The 17,001-nt window shown below is 37.8% G+C and overlaps 1 protein-coding gene across 3 annotated transcripts in view; it reads right to left on the bottom strand.

Annotated features, from left to right (window-relative positions):
• Window positions 1-17,001, bottom strand: part of ARHGAP28 (Rho GTPase activating protein 28) — a 205,591-nt gene that overhangs the window by 41,027 nt on the left and 147,563 nt on the right. For 2 of the 3 annotated variants that reach the window (XM_006164003.1, XM_006164005.3), the window contains exon 5: window positions 10,258-10,347. The exons of the other annotated variant lie outside the window; for it this stretch is intronic. In XM_006164003.1, the coding sequence (XP_006164065.1) occupies window positions 10,258-10,347 (90 nt within the window). The remainder of the gene's footprint in view (window positions 1-10,257; window positions 10,348-17,001) is intronic. 3 annotated transcript variants of the gene reach the window in all.

Here is a 17,001-nt window from a genome sequence, read left to right as displayed (position 1 = left end):
AAAGAGTGTACCTCAACAGAGTCTTCAGCCAGTCCTGCATTATGGGCACAAACATGCCTGTTTGTGCTCAGGGAGGTCTCTGAATGTGAATACAGAATTCTCCCACGAGAGTCAGCCTCATAGATAATTGTTTATCTATTTTATTCATGATAGAGCATGTGTACATGCATGAGAGTAGAGAGAGAAAGAGAGAGAGGCACCTCCACAGGGCTTGGTCATAATACAACTCCCTTCTTCCATCCCTCTAGCCTGCCAGGATCCAGCCTGCACACATACACATGCCTGGCATGTTTTCAGGCTGCCTGGGTGAGGGACTTCAACTGTGGCTGGTATGTAGCTTCCAGCTCTACAGTCCAGTTGTCTACTGACTTTGCCACAGAGACTGGGCCAATGTCAGTGTCTACGCTAGATAGGAAAGTTATACTTCATCCCTCTACTCAGTTGGTTTACTTGGATTCTAGACAGCCTACTGTACCAAATGTAAATTATTGCAGGACTTTCTAGGAGAAAGCAGAAGTTTGAGTTTAAATTCCTGTTCATAAGCTACTTACAAAGAGGAAAACAGAATAAATAGCATCTATGCGACATCATTAAAAAAAAAAATCAATCCACTGTAAAGAGCTCATTTCTGTAATATAGACTCTTAAGTGTTAATGGAGAATAATGGAGAGCGAATAGGGCCACCGGAAGGTTTTCACTGATGAGGTACCTGACTTGAGGTGGAAGCCAAGGAAGAATGAAAAGGCCTTATAAAGGCAGAGACCAGCAGAAGGATTCAACTAGAAATGGAAGTAGGAATTTCAGGTATGGCAATATCTGAAGCATTTTAGCACAACACACTACGGGGAGATGGTGTGACAGGAGTTGAATCAAGTCATTAGAAAATATAAGAAACTGGGCTGGCTAGGAGGTGCAGTGGTAACCTACTGCTCAGATAACGCTGGAGCTGTATGAAAGGTCACAGGTTCAGTTCCCTGGTGGGAACGTCTGTGATCCTGGCTGGCTAGTAAGCCTTGGGGAGGGAATTCTGGTGTGAGACCCTCTTGAGGATACTTCTCTCCCTTCCACACACTCTTATCCAATAAATAAACTTAAAAAGAAAAAAGAAAAATGTAAGAAATTAATCAAGTAAGTCAGTTCAAATTGGAGAGGTTCTGAAAGTTGGTCGAGAGAGGAGTTGAGTTTTGGATTCTAGGGGTTAAAAACAAAACATAATGAAACACACGAAGGCTCACTCAAATGTTAAAGCAGGGGAATGGCTTGGTGAAAATCAGAAAGGAATTCAGCTTGCCAATAAATGGCCCTTGAGTTTTGAAGTAGTTGGTGAAAAGCCAGATGCTTAGCGTATATGGTTTTAAAATATCCATTTACCCATTAAATATATTAAGACTAGCATCATTTTTTCTTTTTTTGAGAGAGAGAGATTTTTGCTATAGGACGTGTGCACTTGCTGGAGAGACAGAGAGAAAAAGAGAAATCGCCCGCCATGGGAATAGCCATGCTGCAATCCCTTCTTTTCCATTCTCCTGTAGGGATTTTAGACACAGGCACACACATGTGCTGGCATGAGCTTCAAGCCTCCAGGTCTGGGACTTTAATCATGGTCAATCATGTGAGAATCCAGCACCTTAACCACTAGGCCACCAGACTAGCATTGTTTTTAAAATTGTATTAGCAATATTAACATTTATAACCACTCCTATTTTTTTGTTTTTTGGAGAGGTTTTTCGTTATAGGGCGCATGCGCTCGCCAGACAGAGAGAGACAGAGAGACATAAAGTGAGAAATCACCCCCCAGGAGGGATGGCCATGCTGCAATCCCTTCTCCTCCATTCTCCTCTCAGGATCTTGGGCACGCACATGCGCCCGGCGTGAGTTTTAAGCCACCAAGTCCGGGACGCGAACAGCGTTCAACTACGTGGGAGTCCAGCGACATAGCCATTACACTAACTACTGGTCCCTATAACCACTCCTATTAAAAGCCACCTTCCCGGGACCAGCAGTTAGCGTAATGGCTATGTCACTGGACTCCCACGTAGTTGAACGCTGTTCGCGTCCCGGACTTGGTGGCTTAAAACTCACGCCGGGCGCATGTGCGTGCCCAAGATCCTGAGAGGAGAATGGAGGAGAAGGGATTGTGGCGTGGCCATCCCCGCTGGGGGTTGATTTCTCGCTTTCTGTATCTCTGTCTCTGTCTGTCTGGCGAGTGCACGCGCCCTATAGCAAAAAAAAAAAAAAAAGCCACCTTCCCTGCATGTTAATAACTGATCCTACCATTTCCCTAATGTGCCCAGCCACAAATCTTTCCCACCAGGGTTTTGAGTGCTAAGGAAAGGCCATCAAAACTTCTGCTCAAACTTGCTCTGCTGCCTGAGTTACACTGAGCTAGGATTGGAGATTAACGTGCGGGAGGCTAGGACTTAGAATTCCTTTCTTTGAAGATATAAAACTGTCTTTATTTGCAGATGGTGTGATCATATAGATAATCCTAAAGAATGTACAAAAAGCTATTAGAACTAGTAACACATTTACTGAAATGATAAGACAAAAACAAAAATCATCTTTGTTTATAGAGTAGCAGAGAATAATTTTAAAATTTATGATAGCATAAAATACATAGAAATAAATTTAGTGAACATTTTTTTTGACAGGTTTTTGCTATAGGGTGCATGCACTCGCCAGACAGAGAGAGAGACGGAGAGACAGAAAGCAAGAAATCACCCCCAAGGGGGGATGGCCACGCCACAATCCCTTCTCCTCCGTTCTCCTCTCAGGATCTTGGGCACACACGCACACACGCCCGGCATGAGTTTTAAGCCACCGGGTCCAGGATGCGAACCGCGGTTGACTACATGGGAGTCCAGCGACATAGCCATCACACTAACTGCTGGTCCCGACAATTTCATGGGAGTCCAGCGACATAGCCATCACACTAACTGCTGGTCCTGACAATTTTTTTTTTTTGAGAGGTTTTTGATATAGGGCATGTGTGCTCTCCAGAAAGAGACAGACAAAGAGACATAAAGTGAGAAATCACCCCCCAGGGGAGATGACCATGCCGCAATCCCTTCTCCTCCATTCTCCTCTCAGGATCTTGGGCATGCACACACATGCGCCTGCTGTGAGTTTAAGCCACTGGGTCCAGGATTCAAACCACGGTTGACTGTGTGGGAGTCCAGCGACATAGAAATTACGCTGACTGCTGGTCCCAAATTTGGTAAACAAATTTTAATAACTGTATGATGAAAACAACATTGCAAAGAAAATTAAATGTTCATGAACTGGGAGATTTCATATTAAGTTGGTCCCTATCGATACATAGATTGAGGGAAGCCCAATCAAAATTCCAGTTGGCTTTTTTGCAGAAACTGACAAATACTGACATAAGAATAGAAATATAGATCAATGGTATGAAATAGAAAGGTATTTACCTTGACCTATTTTAGTCGAATTGTTTTTTAAAAAGTTTTCATGGCAATTAAATGGGGGGAAAGACAGTCTTTGCAGCAAATGGTGTTAGAATGAGATAACTATCTGGAAGAAAAATCTTGACTCTTAACACAAAAGTCACAAAAATCAACCCAAAGTGAATTATAGATCCAAACACAATTACTGAAACTATTAAACTTACAGAGGGTATCTCAGAAGAAAGTTTTTGGGACATTGGATTAGACAGAATTTCTTAAACACAAAAAGATGAAGGCATTAAAAAGTGAAAAAGTAGACCATCAAAATGAAAAACTTGTCTTTGAAAGATAATCGAGAAGGCAAATCACAGTCTAGGAAACAGCATTTGTAAAACATGTACATGAACTGACCTGTTGGTTTCTTTGCATTATTTTAAATTCTAAGTTGCAGAAACTTGGTACTATCTTCTTTAGTTTACTTTTAAAACCAGGCTTTGACTAGTGTTATCTGATATTTCTTCCACATTAAGTAAACACCAGAACAAAAATATTCAACACTCTTCTCACTAGTTAGAGGAGAAATTTGCTTATTCCAAAGTTGTTTCTGATCTCCCTAACTGGCTGCTTGGCTTTTGCTCATGGTTTGAGTTTATGGGCTAGAACTCTATATACTAAACCTGCCTGTCTTTGAGGAAATAGCTCGTTCCTCCATCTTCCTCTTCTATGTCTCAGAGCAGAATTGACAAATTCATGTCTTGCAAATACTGTGACAGATTCCCCAGAGACAAACTCAAGTAAGTCACGTTCACTGAGAAATAGTTCATCATACATTTTAAAATAAAAAAATAACAATTACAAAAATCTGTCCAAACATGAATTTAAAGGCATTCTGATGACATCTTGGATTAGAAAATACATTTTAAAATAAGTGAATATGAAATTATAACCTAAATATCAAAGACAATGAGGGGGCCAGGCAGTGGCACGGTGGTAACACAACTGGACCCAAAGGCATGTAAGAAATAATATAAACTTAAACAAACAAACAAAAAAGACAATGAGAGGGCCAGTGAGTGGTGTGGTGGTTAACGTGGCTGAATCCCATCTGACCAACTTCAAGGCTAAAGTCCCAGATCTGGCAGCTTGAGAAACATGCTGGGCACATGTACATATGTGCCCAAAATACCAAGAGGAGAATGGAGAAGTGACTTTGTTGTGACCATACCTGTGTGGATGACTCACTCTCTCTCTCTCTCCGTCTCTGTGTGCATGTGTGTGTGTGTGTGTGTGTGTGTCTCACTCTGGTGATCATGCATCCTATAGCTAAAACAAAATAAAGACAACGAGAGCACTAAATACCTAATATCCATGAGAGTGGCCAAAATATTATTGAGAGATTAATTCTTATTTAATTTGCTAAAGAGTACAGGTGCTTACCAGACAGAAAAAGAAAAAGAGAGAGAGAGAGTAAGAGAAAGAAAAAGTGAAAAAGCACTCCTCATGGGGGATGGCCATACCATAATCCATTCTTCTCCATTTCTCCATCTTTTGGGGAATTTTTGAACATGCACACACATGTGCCTGGTGTATTTTTCAAGGAGCTGGGTCCAGTCCTTCAATTGCATTAGCAGCTGTGTGGAACCCAGCTGCCTTAACCATCATGCCCCTGGCTGGCTCAGAGATTAATTCTTAAGCTTACATATAAGTAAGATAAAAAAATATGTTAAATGTGTTTCTAATTTAGTAGATTAGAAAAATATTATACAAGTAGACCCAAGAAGAACAATTAATAAAAGTTTGATAAATTATTGTGATAAAAAATAAGCTTAACTAAATAAAGCTAGTAATTTTTTAAAAAATACTATTGTTTGGGGCAGTTATGCTTGTGTAGGGTAACATAAAAGTCATAGGAAATCACTGTACTGTTACTAAATTTTGTTACAAACCTAAAATTGTTCTAAAAACATAAAACTTGGGACCAGCAGATGGCATAATGGCTACGTCGCTGGACTCTCATGTAGTCGAGTGCAGTTTGAGTCCCAGACCTGTTGGCTTAACCTCACACCAGGCATGTGTGCATGTGTGCACAAGATCCCAAGAAGAGAATGGAGGAGGGGGGTGATTGCTCACTTTCTGTCTCTCTGACTCTGTCTTTCCGGTGAGTGCATGTGCCCTATAGCAAAAACCTCTCCCCCTCCCCCACCAAAAAAGAAAAAAATTAATAAATAAACTTATTGATTATGCAATGTTGTTGATATAAGCACTATTTATAGTTTTGATTAAGATTAAAAAGACCCTGATTTTAAGAACAAGAAAATAAGTAATATTTACCATCACAGACAATTTAAAAATTATACATGTAGGGGCCAGTGGGTGGAGTAGTGGTTAAGGTTCTGGATTCCACATAGCTGATTGTCATTCGAGTGCCAGACCAGGTGACTTGAAACTCATGCTGGGTGCATGTGTATGTGTGCCCAAAATCCCAGGAGGAGAATGGAGAAGGGATTGCGGCATAGCTATCTCCCCTGAAGGGTGATTTCTTGCTTTCCTTTTCTCTGTCTCTCTGGTGAGCCCATGGACCCTATAGCAAAAATCTCTCTCTCAAAAAAAAAAGTTATACATGTAAATGTTTGTGTGTATACACACACACACATATTTAAATTTATGACAGCATCTCTTGAAATTCTTTATTTTTTTTTCTTTTTTTGGAGAGGTTTTTTGCTATAGGGCGCATGTGCTCACCAGACAGACAGAGACAGAGAGACAGAAAGCAATAAGTCCCCCCCCCCCCAGGGGGGATGGCCACTCCGCAATCCCTTCTCCTCCATTCTCCTCTTGGGATCTTGGGCATGCATGCACACGCGCCCAGCGTGAGTTTAAGTGACCAGGTCCGGGCCTTGACCCGCCATCGACTACATGCGAGTCCAGCGACATAGCCATTACGCTAACTGCTGGTCCCAGCATCTCTTGAAATTCTAAATGAACTATGTGTGTTGATTGAACAAGTATACGTTAACAAAATTCATACATGTTGGAATAGAAATAAATTTGTATAACCTTTAAACTACATCTGTTGAAAATTAACCAAGGCTTAATGCTTACCATGATAGCAGGCCTTGGTGGCATTATAAACAAACACCATCAAAAAATTATTCATTATAAATTATAGATATGTATATCTTCATAAATTACATATTATAATATTTACATTATAGTTTAATATAGCGAAAACCTCTCCAGAAAATTGCAGTATATGTAAATGATATCTGCAAAAATTATAAAGTCAAATAAAAACTCCTTAGAAATAAAGAGTTTTACAAAGTTATATGAGACACTATTATAAGAACAAAAATAACTACTTTCCTTATATATCTGCATAAACAAGCTAGAAAACCTTACCATTTAAAATATCAATGCAAATTATTCTGTTCCTTGCAATTAACCAATGAAAAATGCATAAAACTTAAATAAAACTCAGAAATTTTACTAAAAAACAGAAGACATAAAAAATGGAAAGACAAAATCATTGTTTTCAGTGGACTCAATGTTTTAATGTATGAACTCTCTTTCCAACATTGATATTTAAATTCAATAAATTTTTAAATGAAGTACTAAAAAGATTTTTATAAAGCAGCCATAGTCTTTTTCTAAGTTTATCTGGAAGAAAAAAATAACTAAAATGAAAATGAGAACATTTTTATTCAAATTTGGATGAGTGAATTTTCCCTAACAGATTTCAAAAACAAATGATACAGACAGACCTCTTACCATAAAGTGGCATTTTAAGCATGTAGAAAAAATTACGATTCAAAAAAATGAACTGACCAAGTCAAGGCTATCTTTTTGGAAAAGATAACATTAGGTTACCTACTTCATACTATTTCACATCATAAATTTCAACAGGGCAAGTTGTGGTGTCCCCTTGCAGTCTTATATATGAAAGTAAATTATTCTTGGAAATTTACTCTGAAAGGACAGATTTACCTTTGCAGGCGTTATAGCATGGACATTCTTGCCAGTTCTTCACTAAGTTATTGGAAATCTCACCATTCAGAAGAGACTGGGGAACCAAACTGGGATGCTTGTTGTTTCTTCTAACCAAAAAGCAAGGGACTCGTAATATAGTTACCTCAGGGAAGAATTTCTAGAATACCTTCAGTGAAGGTACAGTGAGGGTTAAATTGGCTTCTGTAGGGCTACACTATCAACTGACCATTTTGTTTAACCTTCATAAATAAAGATACGCTCAATAACAAATAATCCACAGTGAATCAAGTTGGAGATTAATGTCAGTGAGAATTTTTTAGGCACAATACCGCCAAGACATTTATTTATGTCATTATTGACATTCAGTTTGTTTTCAGAAAAGCAAAATAAAAACAACAATGAAATCTGAGCAATTACCTTACCTAGGGCAGTTCTGTGTAATACCACCACACAAGTTCTTGTTTTTCTTCCATTATTAAATTTTCAAGAATCCTATTTGTAGATAGTATGCCCTCCATAAAGATTTGTTGACTGAATAACTGAATGAACCAAAGACATGGAGAAGATAGCAGCAAAGAATGAAGAGGAAGAAAAAAATGACTGGCATCAGTCTTAAAAATAAAATTGTGAGGGCTGGACAGTGGTGCAGTGGTAAAACATGGTGTTCTGTGAAGCTGACCTACATGGGAAGGTTCCCAGTTCCCAACTGGAGACCTCCCTGAGCATGCTGTGTGTAGGTACCTATGATCCAGGTCTTGCTACCGGTGAACTGTGGGGTTAAGATCCAGTTGGGGGAGATCTCTCTCTTTTTCTTATGAGACAAATAAGTAGATAAAAATAAATAAATATATATATATATATATGTTCACGAAACTGCTGTGGAAAAGCATAGAAAACAAGGTATGGCTACTATCCTTTATGGCAACTCAATTGTGCAATCACCTTGTGTCAAATTGAACTGGTGTATACATGGAACCACATGTAGCCCTTTGTTGCCAGTTTCTTAAAATGCTGGGATGTTAAAGTAACCTAGAGAGAGATGGGGGAAGACTATCAGAGGAGCTTTCTGTTAACTAGAAGGTGTTGGAAAACTATTGCAGGCTTTAAACAAGCTTTGCATTTAAGGTCAATAACTTGCAGCTGTAGGAGGAACAGGCCAGGAGGGTGTAGAAAGCTAAAGTCTAGGACATTGCTCATTTCAATACTGAAAGATGATGATAGGTTTCTGTGTTAAGAAAGTGGCTGTAAGAAAGGAGGAGAGTAGAAATATTCTAGAATCATTTACATAATAAAATGGAGGAGAAAGGGTGGGGTAGAGCTGAGGCTTGACTAAATGGGTGCTATCAGCTGAGACAGAAGAAAAAGGATCCTGGGCAAGAGCTTAGTGTAGGAGTCCTCAGTCCCAGGGGAACAGCCCAACTGAGTACCTTCTATCACAGGTAACTCCTTATTTCAGTAGTTACCCGAGTCTGTGAATGACTTACTTTGTTTTCTTTAGTAAGTGGGTAGATTTGAGATGATCTCTAAAATAAACATTCTCACTCATTTGCATTTCAAGACATGGTCTTAGTTTGGAAAGTAAGAGTTGGATTTATAGCCACTGGGTCAGACATTGTGGGTGACCTTCAGCCTACCTATAATTAATAAGTTACTCATTGATAAAATAAGTCACTCACATATTGTATCCTTTTTTAAATGATCACTGTGCAACAAAACAACTCCATAACCAAAAAAACTAAAAACACAGCGGAAAAGGTAATTTACACGAGATTAATAGCTTCTGAACAAGTGGGATACCCTGGAAGCGTGTCATGCAAGTGAATGTCAACTACCCATTTCTTAGAATGGAGAACTGTTGAGAAACTAATGAATGCTTCAGAGGATCATTTGAAGGTGTCACCTCCATTTGAGCAACTACAGTACAAACTGCTGCTTTCCATTAACTTGCCATCAGAGAATTGCTATCTCATTCAGTGGGTCTCTTACTGTTCTCCAGAGAAGAGTCCATTATAGCACCCCCCCGCCAGAGCATCTACTAGAAACAACAAGCAAGGATTCTCAGTAGGGATACAGAGAGGAGGAATGACAAGATTTTAATTAATTAATTAATTTATTTATTTATTTATCTTCCATGGGAGAAAGATAGACAGGTACATCCAACAAAGTCGTCATGTCATGACCCACCCCTAGTCTCAGCTGACCCAGATCACATGATTCATCCCTAGACTCAGCCAGTCTGGATCATGGACACATGTACCTGGTGTGTTCAGGGACATCCTGGGACAGAAACCCAAGACTTTTTCCATGCAGGGTCAGTTGCATTACCACTGTGTAAGTTTTGTTAATCGAGCCCAAGTGAGTGAATTTGTCTGAAGAGAAAGGGTTTGGATGGGTGAGTACCAAGAACTAAATCTGGAAATGAAGACTATAGTGGTGAGTCTTCAGTATCAGGATAAAAGACTTCAGTTTATCCTGTTTGTAAGGAAGAACTTCTGGGTTAAGATGGCAGAAATAAGCAGGAACATCAAACTTCTGGTATATTTCTGTGTGCCCTCACACAAGAGGACCAAAGTTAACAAATTCCTGCACATCTGATACATGTAAAAAAAATACCCTTGGGTTCCTGGCCAGAGTGGTATGAATTCATGGGGTCCTTTTCTAAATTGAGATCTATTCAGTTCTGAGTTTTGAACCTCCTTAAATGTTAACAGGTTGGTTAGTTTCCTAGTATTTGTAGTTTCCTTGTTATCTTAGTTCAAGTTTTTTTTTGTTTTCTTTTGATCTATCTTGATGAAATTGCTTCTTCTTACCTTCCTACAACAGTTACCTTGGCATGCAATTGTGATGATGTGTGATGACTTACCATGGAGTCTCGTCTGGGAACTGCGAAACTCACTTCTTCATATTGGGACCCATTGGATAGAGTAGTACTGTTGAGAGAAGCACCATCTGGCTAAATGGAGAAATAAGAGTACCATCCTTATTCAGGCAAATACTTTCTAATGTCTTCATGTATTCCACTATGTATATATGTTAAGATGTGTGTGGCAATATACAAAGTTAAAACTGTTTGTGCATAGAAAATTGCATTAAGCCGTTAGTGTATCATTCCCAGAAACCACTGGAATGCCAGGCCCCAACACTGCTATTGCCTGCTATAAACTCCTTTGCCTTAACAATATCTGGGTTTAGCTCTAGAAAGTTAGGCGTTAAATCAAAAAACTTGGTTTCCAAGTTCATTTGCAGCTAAAAGAGATCATGTAAAAGTGTGGCCAATGGAGTGCAAATGCCAATGAAGCAAAAAGAGCACTTCCAGAAAAGTTAAAGCTTTCTTTATCAAATAAAATTGTGTCAGCTAATGTATGCTCATAACAGAGCCATAGATGACAGCAGAGAGCAGCCAGGCATTTTTTTTTTCAGGAATGATGGACACTGCAAAGGATGGCAAAGACAGCAGATCAAACCTGGTGCGTCCATGCTAAGAGGGGTCACCTGGCTGCCTGTCAGACTTGGACCATCTACTTTTGAATATATGTGGCCAAACACAAACTTCACTGGTCCAATCTTATTTTTTACATTTATTTATTGATTAGCAGATTCTACAGCTAACTTTTTTTATTAATTTATTTTTATTTTTGCAATAAGGTGTATGCATTTGCTGGAGAGAGAAAGAAAAAAAAAAAAAGAAAAGAAAGAGGGAGAGGAAGAAAAAGCAATGAACTGCCCTGCCAGATGGGATGGCCATGCTGTAAATCCCTTCTCCTCCATTTTCTACTTGGAATTTTGGGCACACATGTATATGCTGGGTATAGGTCTTGAACTACTCAGTTGGCTATATAGGATCCAACTGCTTTAACCAGCCCACTGCCTGGCCCCTATGGCTATCTTTTGTAGTGAATAGAATTAATTTCAGAAAAAAAAACCCTCAGAAATACACAAACATGGAAAATAAACAACCTATCCCGAATGACTTCACAACTACTGAAGAAGTTAAGAATGAAATCAAAAGATTCATGGAAACCACAGATAATATGTGCACAAGATTGCATCATCTATGGGACACAGCAATAGCAGTCATAAGGGGGAAGTTCATGGCAATTAGTGTGCATAAGAAAAAGATGGAGAGATGGTAAATGGACAAGTTGACATCATGCCTCAGAGAATTAGAAAAACAACAATAAAGAAATCTAAAAATGCCACGAGAAAAGAAATAATAAACACTTGATCAGAAAAAAATGAAATAGAAATAAATGAACTGTACAGAAAATAAATGAAACCAAAAGCTGATTCTTTGAAAAGATAAACAAGATTGACACACCACTAGCTAAAGTACATAAGAAGAGAGAAAGGAACCAGATAAGTCCAATTTGTAATGAAACAGGCAATCTTACAACAGAAACAATAAAAGTACAAAATATCATTGAATGATACTATACACCAACAAAGAAGAAAACCTGCATGAGATGGGACAAATTCCTGGACACATATAAGCTACCAAGATTGAATCAGGAGGGCATTAAAAAAAGCCTGAATAGATCCATAACTAACAATGAAACTAAATTAAACAAAGAAAAGCCCAGTTCGTTCGTTCGTTCTTTCTTTCTTTCTTTCTTTCTTTCTTTCTTTCTTTCTTTCTTTCTTTCTTTCTTCTTTCTTTCTTTCTTTCTCTCTTACCTTATTTATTTATTTAAGGTTTTTGCTATAGGGCATGTGTACTCGCCAGAAAGACAGAGAGAGACAGAGAGATAGAAAGCGAGAAATCGCCCCCTAGCGGGGATGACCATGCCCGCAATCCCTTCTCCTCCATTCTCCTCTCGGGATCTAGCGTGAGTTTAAGCCACAGGGTCCGGGACTCGAACTGCAGTCGACTATGTGGGAGTCCAGCAACATAGCCACTACGCTAACTGCTGGTCCCAGAAAAGCCCAGTTCTAAAGACTTCATTTTTGAATTCTTGAGAACTTTTAAAGAATAGGTAAACCCCATTATACTCAAATAATTTCTAAAGATCCAAAAGGAGCCCTCCCAAATTTATTTTATGAAGATTCCATCACCCTCATCTCCAAACAAACGAGGACATGACAAGAAAGGAAAACTACAAACCAGTACCTTTGATGAACATAGAAGAAAAAAATTTCAACAAGATACTAGCAAATCATATCTAATAACATATAAAAACGATTATACATGACAATCAGGTAGGTTTTATTCCAGGGATGCAAAAGTGGTTCAATAAATGCAAAAATCATAAATGTAATACACAATATTAACAGAGAGAAAGATAAAAACCATGTGATCATATCAATAGATGCAGAAAAAGATTTTGATAAATATAACATCACTTTATAATGCAGACTTTCAGCAAAATTGGCATATAAGGGTCAACACAATAAAAGCCATCTATGAAAAACCTATAGCTAACATTATACTGAATGGGGAAAAGCTGAAATCTTTACCACCAAAATCTAGTGTTATACAAGGATGCCCACTTTCTCCACTCTTTTTCAATATAGTGCTGGAAGTCCTAGCCAATGCAATAAAAAAGGAGAATAAAATAAAAGGCATTCAAATAGGGAAAAAAGAGTTGAAATTATCTCTATTTGCAGATGGCATGATTATATACATAGAAGACCCAAACACATCTATGAAAAAACTTCTGGAATCATAAATGAATATAGTAAAGTAGCAAAATACAAAATCAATATACAAAATTCTATAGCATTTCTATGCAAAAACAACAAGCAAACTGAGGTAGAACTGAAGAAAGCTATCCCACTTACCGGTCGCAAAAAGTATGAGATAACAAGAAATAAATCTAACCAAGGAAGTCAAAGACCTCTACAAGGAAAACTATGAAAACCTATAAAAAGAAATTAAAAATGACACAAAAAAGTGGAAGAATATCCCGTGTTCCTGGATTGGCAGAATATAATCAAAATGACAATTTTACCCAAATTAATCTACATATTTAACACAATTCCTATAAAATTACCAAAAATATTCTTTACAGATCTAGAAAAGACAATCATAGAATTTGTCTGGAATCATAAAAAATCCTGTATTACCAAAGCAATTCTGTAAAAGAAGAGTGGAGTAGGAATCATCTCACTCCCTGACCCCAAAATATATTACAAAGCTGTGGCAATCAAAACAGCAATGGTACTGGCACAGAAACATACATGTGAACCAATGCAACAAAATAGAGACTTCAGAAATAAACCCCAAAACATACAACCAACTAATTTTTGAAAAAGGACACCAGTCAAACCAGTGGGGAAAGGAAAACCTCTTTAGCAAATGGTGCTGGAAAAACTGGGTATCCACCTGCAGAAAGATTAATCTGAACCTCTATTTCTCACCATTAACAAAAATAAACTCAAAGTGGATCAAAGATCCAAACCTAAGACCTCAAACTATAAAACTACTGGTGGGAAACACTGGGGAAACCCTGGAGATATCACAGTAGGCAAGGATTTCTTAAATAAGACCCCCAAAGCATAGGTAATAAGCTCCAAAATAGACAAGTGGGATTACATCAGATTAAGAAATTCCTGCACAGCAAAAGACACAGTAATTAGTGTAAATCAACAACCCTTGGAAAGGGAGAATATTTTTTGTAAACTATGCCTCAGATAAGGGACTGATAACCAGAATACACAAATCAATTCAATTAAAAGATGGGAAAATGAGCTAAACAAACAACTCTCCAAGGAAGACATAAAAAAAACAGAAAGTATGTGAAAAAAAAAAAGCTCAACATTCATCATCATAAGGGAGATGGAAATCAAACCCACAATAGGATATCACCACATCCAGTCAGAATGGTGAAGATTTAAATAAACAAAAATGATAAATGCTGGCAAGACTGTGATAAAAAATTGCTCTCCTACACTTTTGGTGGGAATGTAAATTGGTCCAGCCATTATCGGGAACAACATGGAGGTTCCTCAAAGATCTACAAATAGAAATACCATATGATCCAGCAATTTCACTCCTGGTATATATATCCAAAGGATAGGAGAATGCCCATTCAGAAAAGTGCTTCCACATCTTCCACATCTATGTTTATTGCAGCATTATTTACAACTGCTAAGACATGGAACCAATCCAAATGTCCACAATCAGGTAATTCAATTGAAAAAGTGTGGCACATATACTCTTTGAATACTATTCAACCATAAAAAACAAATTAACAAAAAAGACCCTGGCATTTGATAGAAAGTGAACAAATATGAAAGATTTACTGCTGAGTGAAGCAAGCCAGAAACAGATGAATGGATAGAACAACTGTGGCAAATATACTCAATGGAATACTATTCAGCCCTAAAAAACAACAAACCCCTGGCTTTTGACAGGAAGTGGATGAATATGGAAGATTTACTGCTGAGTGAAGCAAGCCAGGCTATGAAGGAGAGACATTGTATGTCCCTACTTAACATATATTGAGTGTCTGCACTCTGTGACTGAAACTGATTGACTAAAGGATATAGAAACTCAGTATATGGATGTAAATACCAGATATAGTGTGTGTGAAAGAGGAGGGTCTGAGGAAGGACATTTAGAAGAAAAATAGGGAGGCAAAGCATTAATGGGACAAAGAAACGTGGTATTATCTGTTGAAGATATTCTATAGTTTTATCAACTGGACTAGGGAGAAATGTTCACCTGTTGAAATATTCATTTTGTAAGCTAAATAATGTGATTGAATGTATAAAATAAAATGAAATAAAAAAAGTGAAAAAAAGAAATTAAAAAACATATTAAAAATACCTATGTAATAAGAACAGTAAGCTATATAGCCTCAGCTGGGTGCTATTTTATAGTATATTCATTCTACTCAACAGTTTCATGCCTAAAGCCAAACATTTGTTCACAGATATGTATATATCAGCTGAACTTGCTATTGCAAGTAGTTAGATCAATTAAGATATTTTGTTAACCAATAAAATGTGGGAGAAAAAAAAAGGAATGGAAAGCAACTGCAGATACCAGAGATAGAGTGGGAGGTGGGTGGGATATGGCAGAGAGTGAGAAACAAGAAATGAAAAATTATTTGTGACGATAACATGTATGACTAAGTCATTATACAGTGTATTCTGGATGGGAAACTGCATCTTGTATGCTGTGATGATGTTCAATGAATGAATGCAAAGTAAATAATTATTTTAAAAAAAGATAAAATGAGGAAAATAAAATAGACAGTATTCAATAGTTCCCTTACCCACAGTTTTGTTTTCTGTGGTTTCAGTTATCTGCAGTGCAGTCAAATATGTTCCAAAATATTAAGAGGAAAATTCCAGAAATAAACATTCATAAGTTTTAAATTTCTGAATATATTGCCTGTTCTTTAGTTTCTTAGTAGCTGTGTTGGTTATCTGATTGAAGAAAAAAAGCATTTATAAGACTAGTACTATCTATATTTTCAGGTATCTACTGGGAGTATTGGAACATACCTCTCATGGATAAGGGAGGACTATTGCAATGTTATACTCAGGATGTAACAGTGAAAAATAGGAGAAATTCTACTATACAGGTTTTCCAGGAGAGCTAAGGTTTTCTGTAAAAATGGACAGTTTGTTGGCACATGCTCTTGGCAGGAAAATGAACATGGTATCCAGAGTTTCCTAAAATCTTATAAGTGTAAGGGTCAAATCCATATCACAAGACAGCAACTTGAAGAGAAACAAATTAGAAATTCATGTTGAGGTTGTCATTGCATTGTTTTGCAGTTGTGCCAGCCCAGTTTATACGCAATTACTTTTTTTTCCTTTTAAGTGTACTTATGTTTTCCTTCACGAGTGAGGGAGACAGAAACACACACACAGAGGTAGGTACCCGCAACGAGGTCTTCATATTGCAATTCATTCCCAGCCTCAGCCAAACTGGATTATGGGCACACATGAGCATGTACCTGGCATGTACAGGGAGACCTAGTACATGAACTTGAGACCTTTTCATGTGGATCTAGCATTGCAAAGCACTCCATTATCAGTTTACTACCAGTTGACTTCTAGTTTTGTAATTTAAACAAACTCCTACATGTTTAAATTGAGGTTCCTTAGATTTTCTTTTGTGTGAAGCAAACACAGATGTACCTAATAACTTTTAACAGATGGTATGATTGTATTTTGCAGTGAATTATGAATCAATAGCAAGTACAGCTATTTGATTTTCATTTAAGATGCTGAAAATCAACTACAGTAATTACATTACCTTTTGAATAAACTTACACCTCTACTAAATTTATGTAGACTGCACTTAAAAAAAAAACTATTCTTTTACCTGTATGAGAAGTGATTTCTAGTGTAGGTTTCTGCTAATTAAAGATCAGATTGTAAGCCTTTTTTAAAAATCCCTGGGACTAGCAGTTAGCGTAATGGCTATGTCGCTGAATTCCCATGCAGCCGACCGTGGTTTGAGTCCTGGACCTGGTGGCTTAAACTCATGCTGGATGCATCGTGTGCGTGCGTGCCCAAGATCTTGAGAGGAGAATGGAGGAGAAGGGATTGCAGTGTGGCCACCCCCCTCAGTGTGTGTGGGGGGTGATTTCTCGCTTTCTATCTCTCTGTTTTTCTGGTGAGTGCACACACCCTATAGCAAAAACCTCTC

The sequence above is a fragment of the Tupaia chinensis genome, unplaced genomic scaffold (genome assembly GCF_000334495.1).
Source record: "Tupaia chinensis unplaced genomic scaffold, TupChi_1.0 Scaffold143584_1, whole genome shotgun sequence".
Taxonomy (NCBI): domain Eukaryota; kingdom Metazoa; phylum Chordata; class Mammalia; order Scandentia; family Tupaiidae; genus Tupaia; species Tupaia belangeri.
This window is presented reverse-complemented; position numbering and strand designations above follow the sequence as displayed.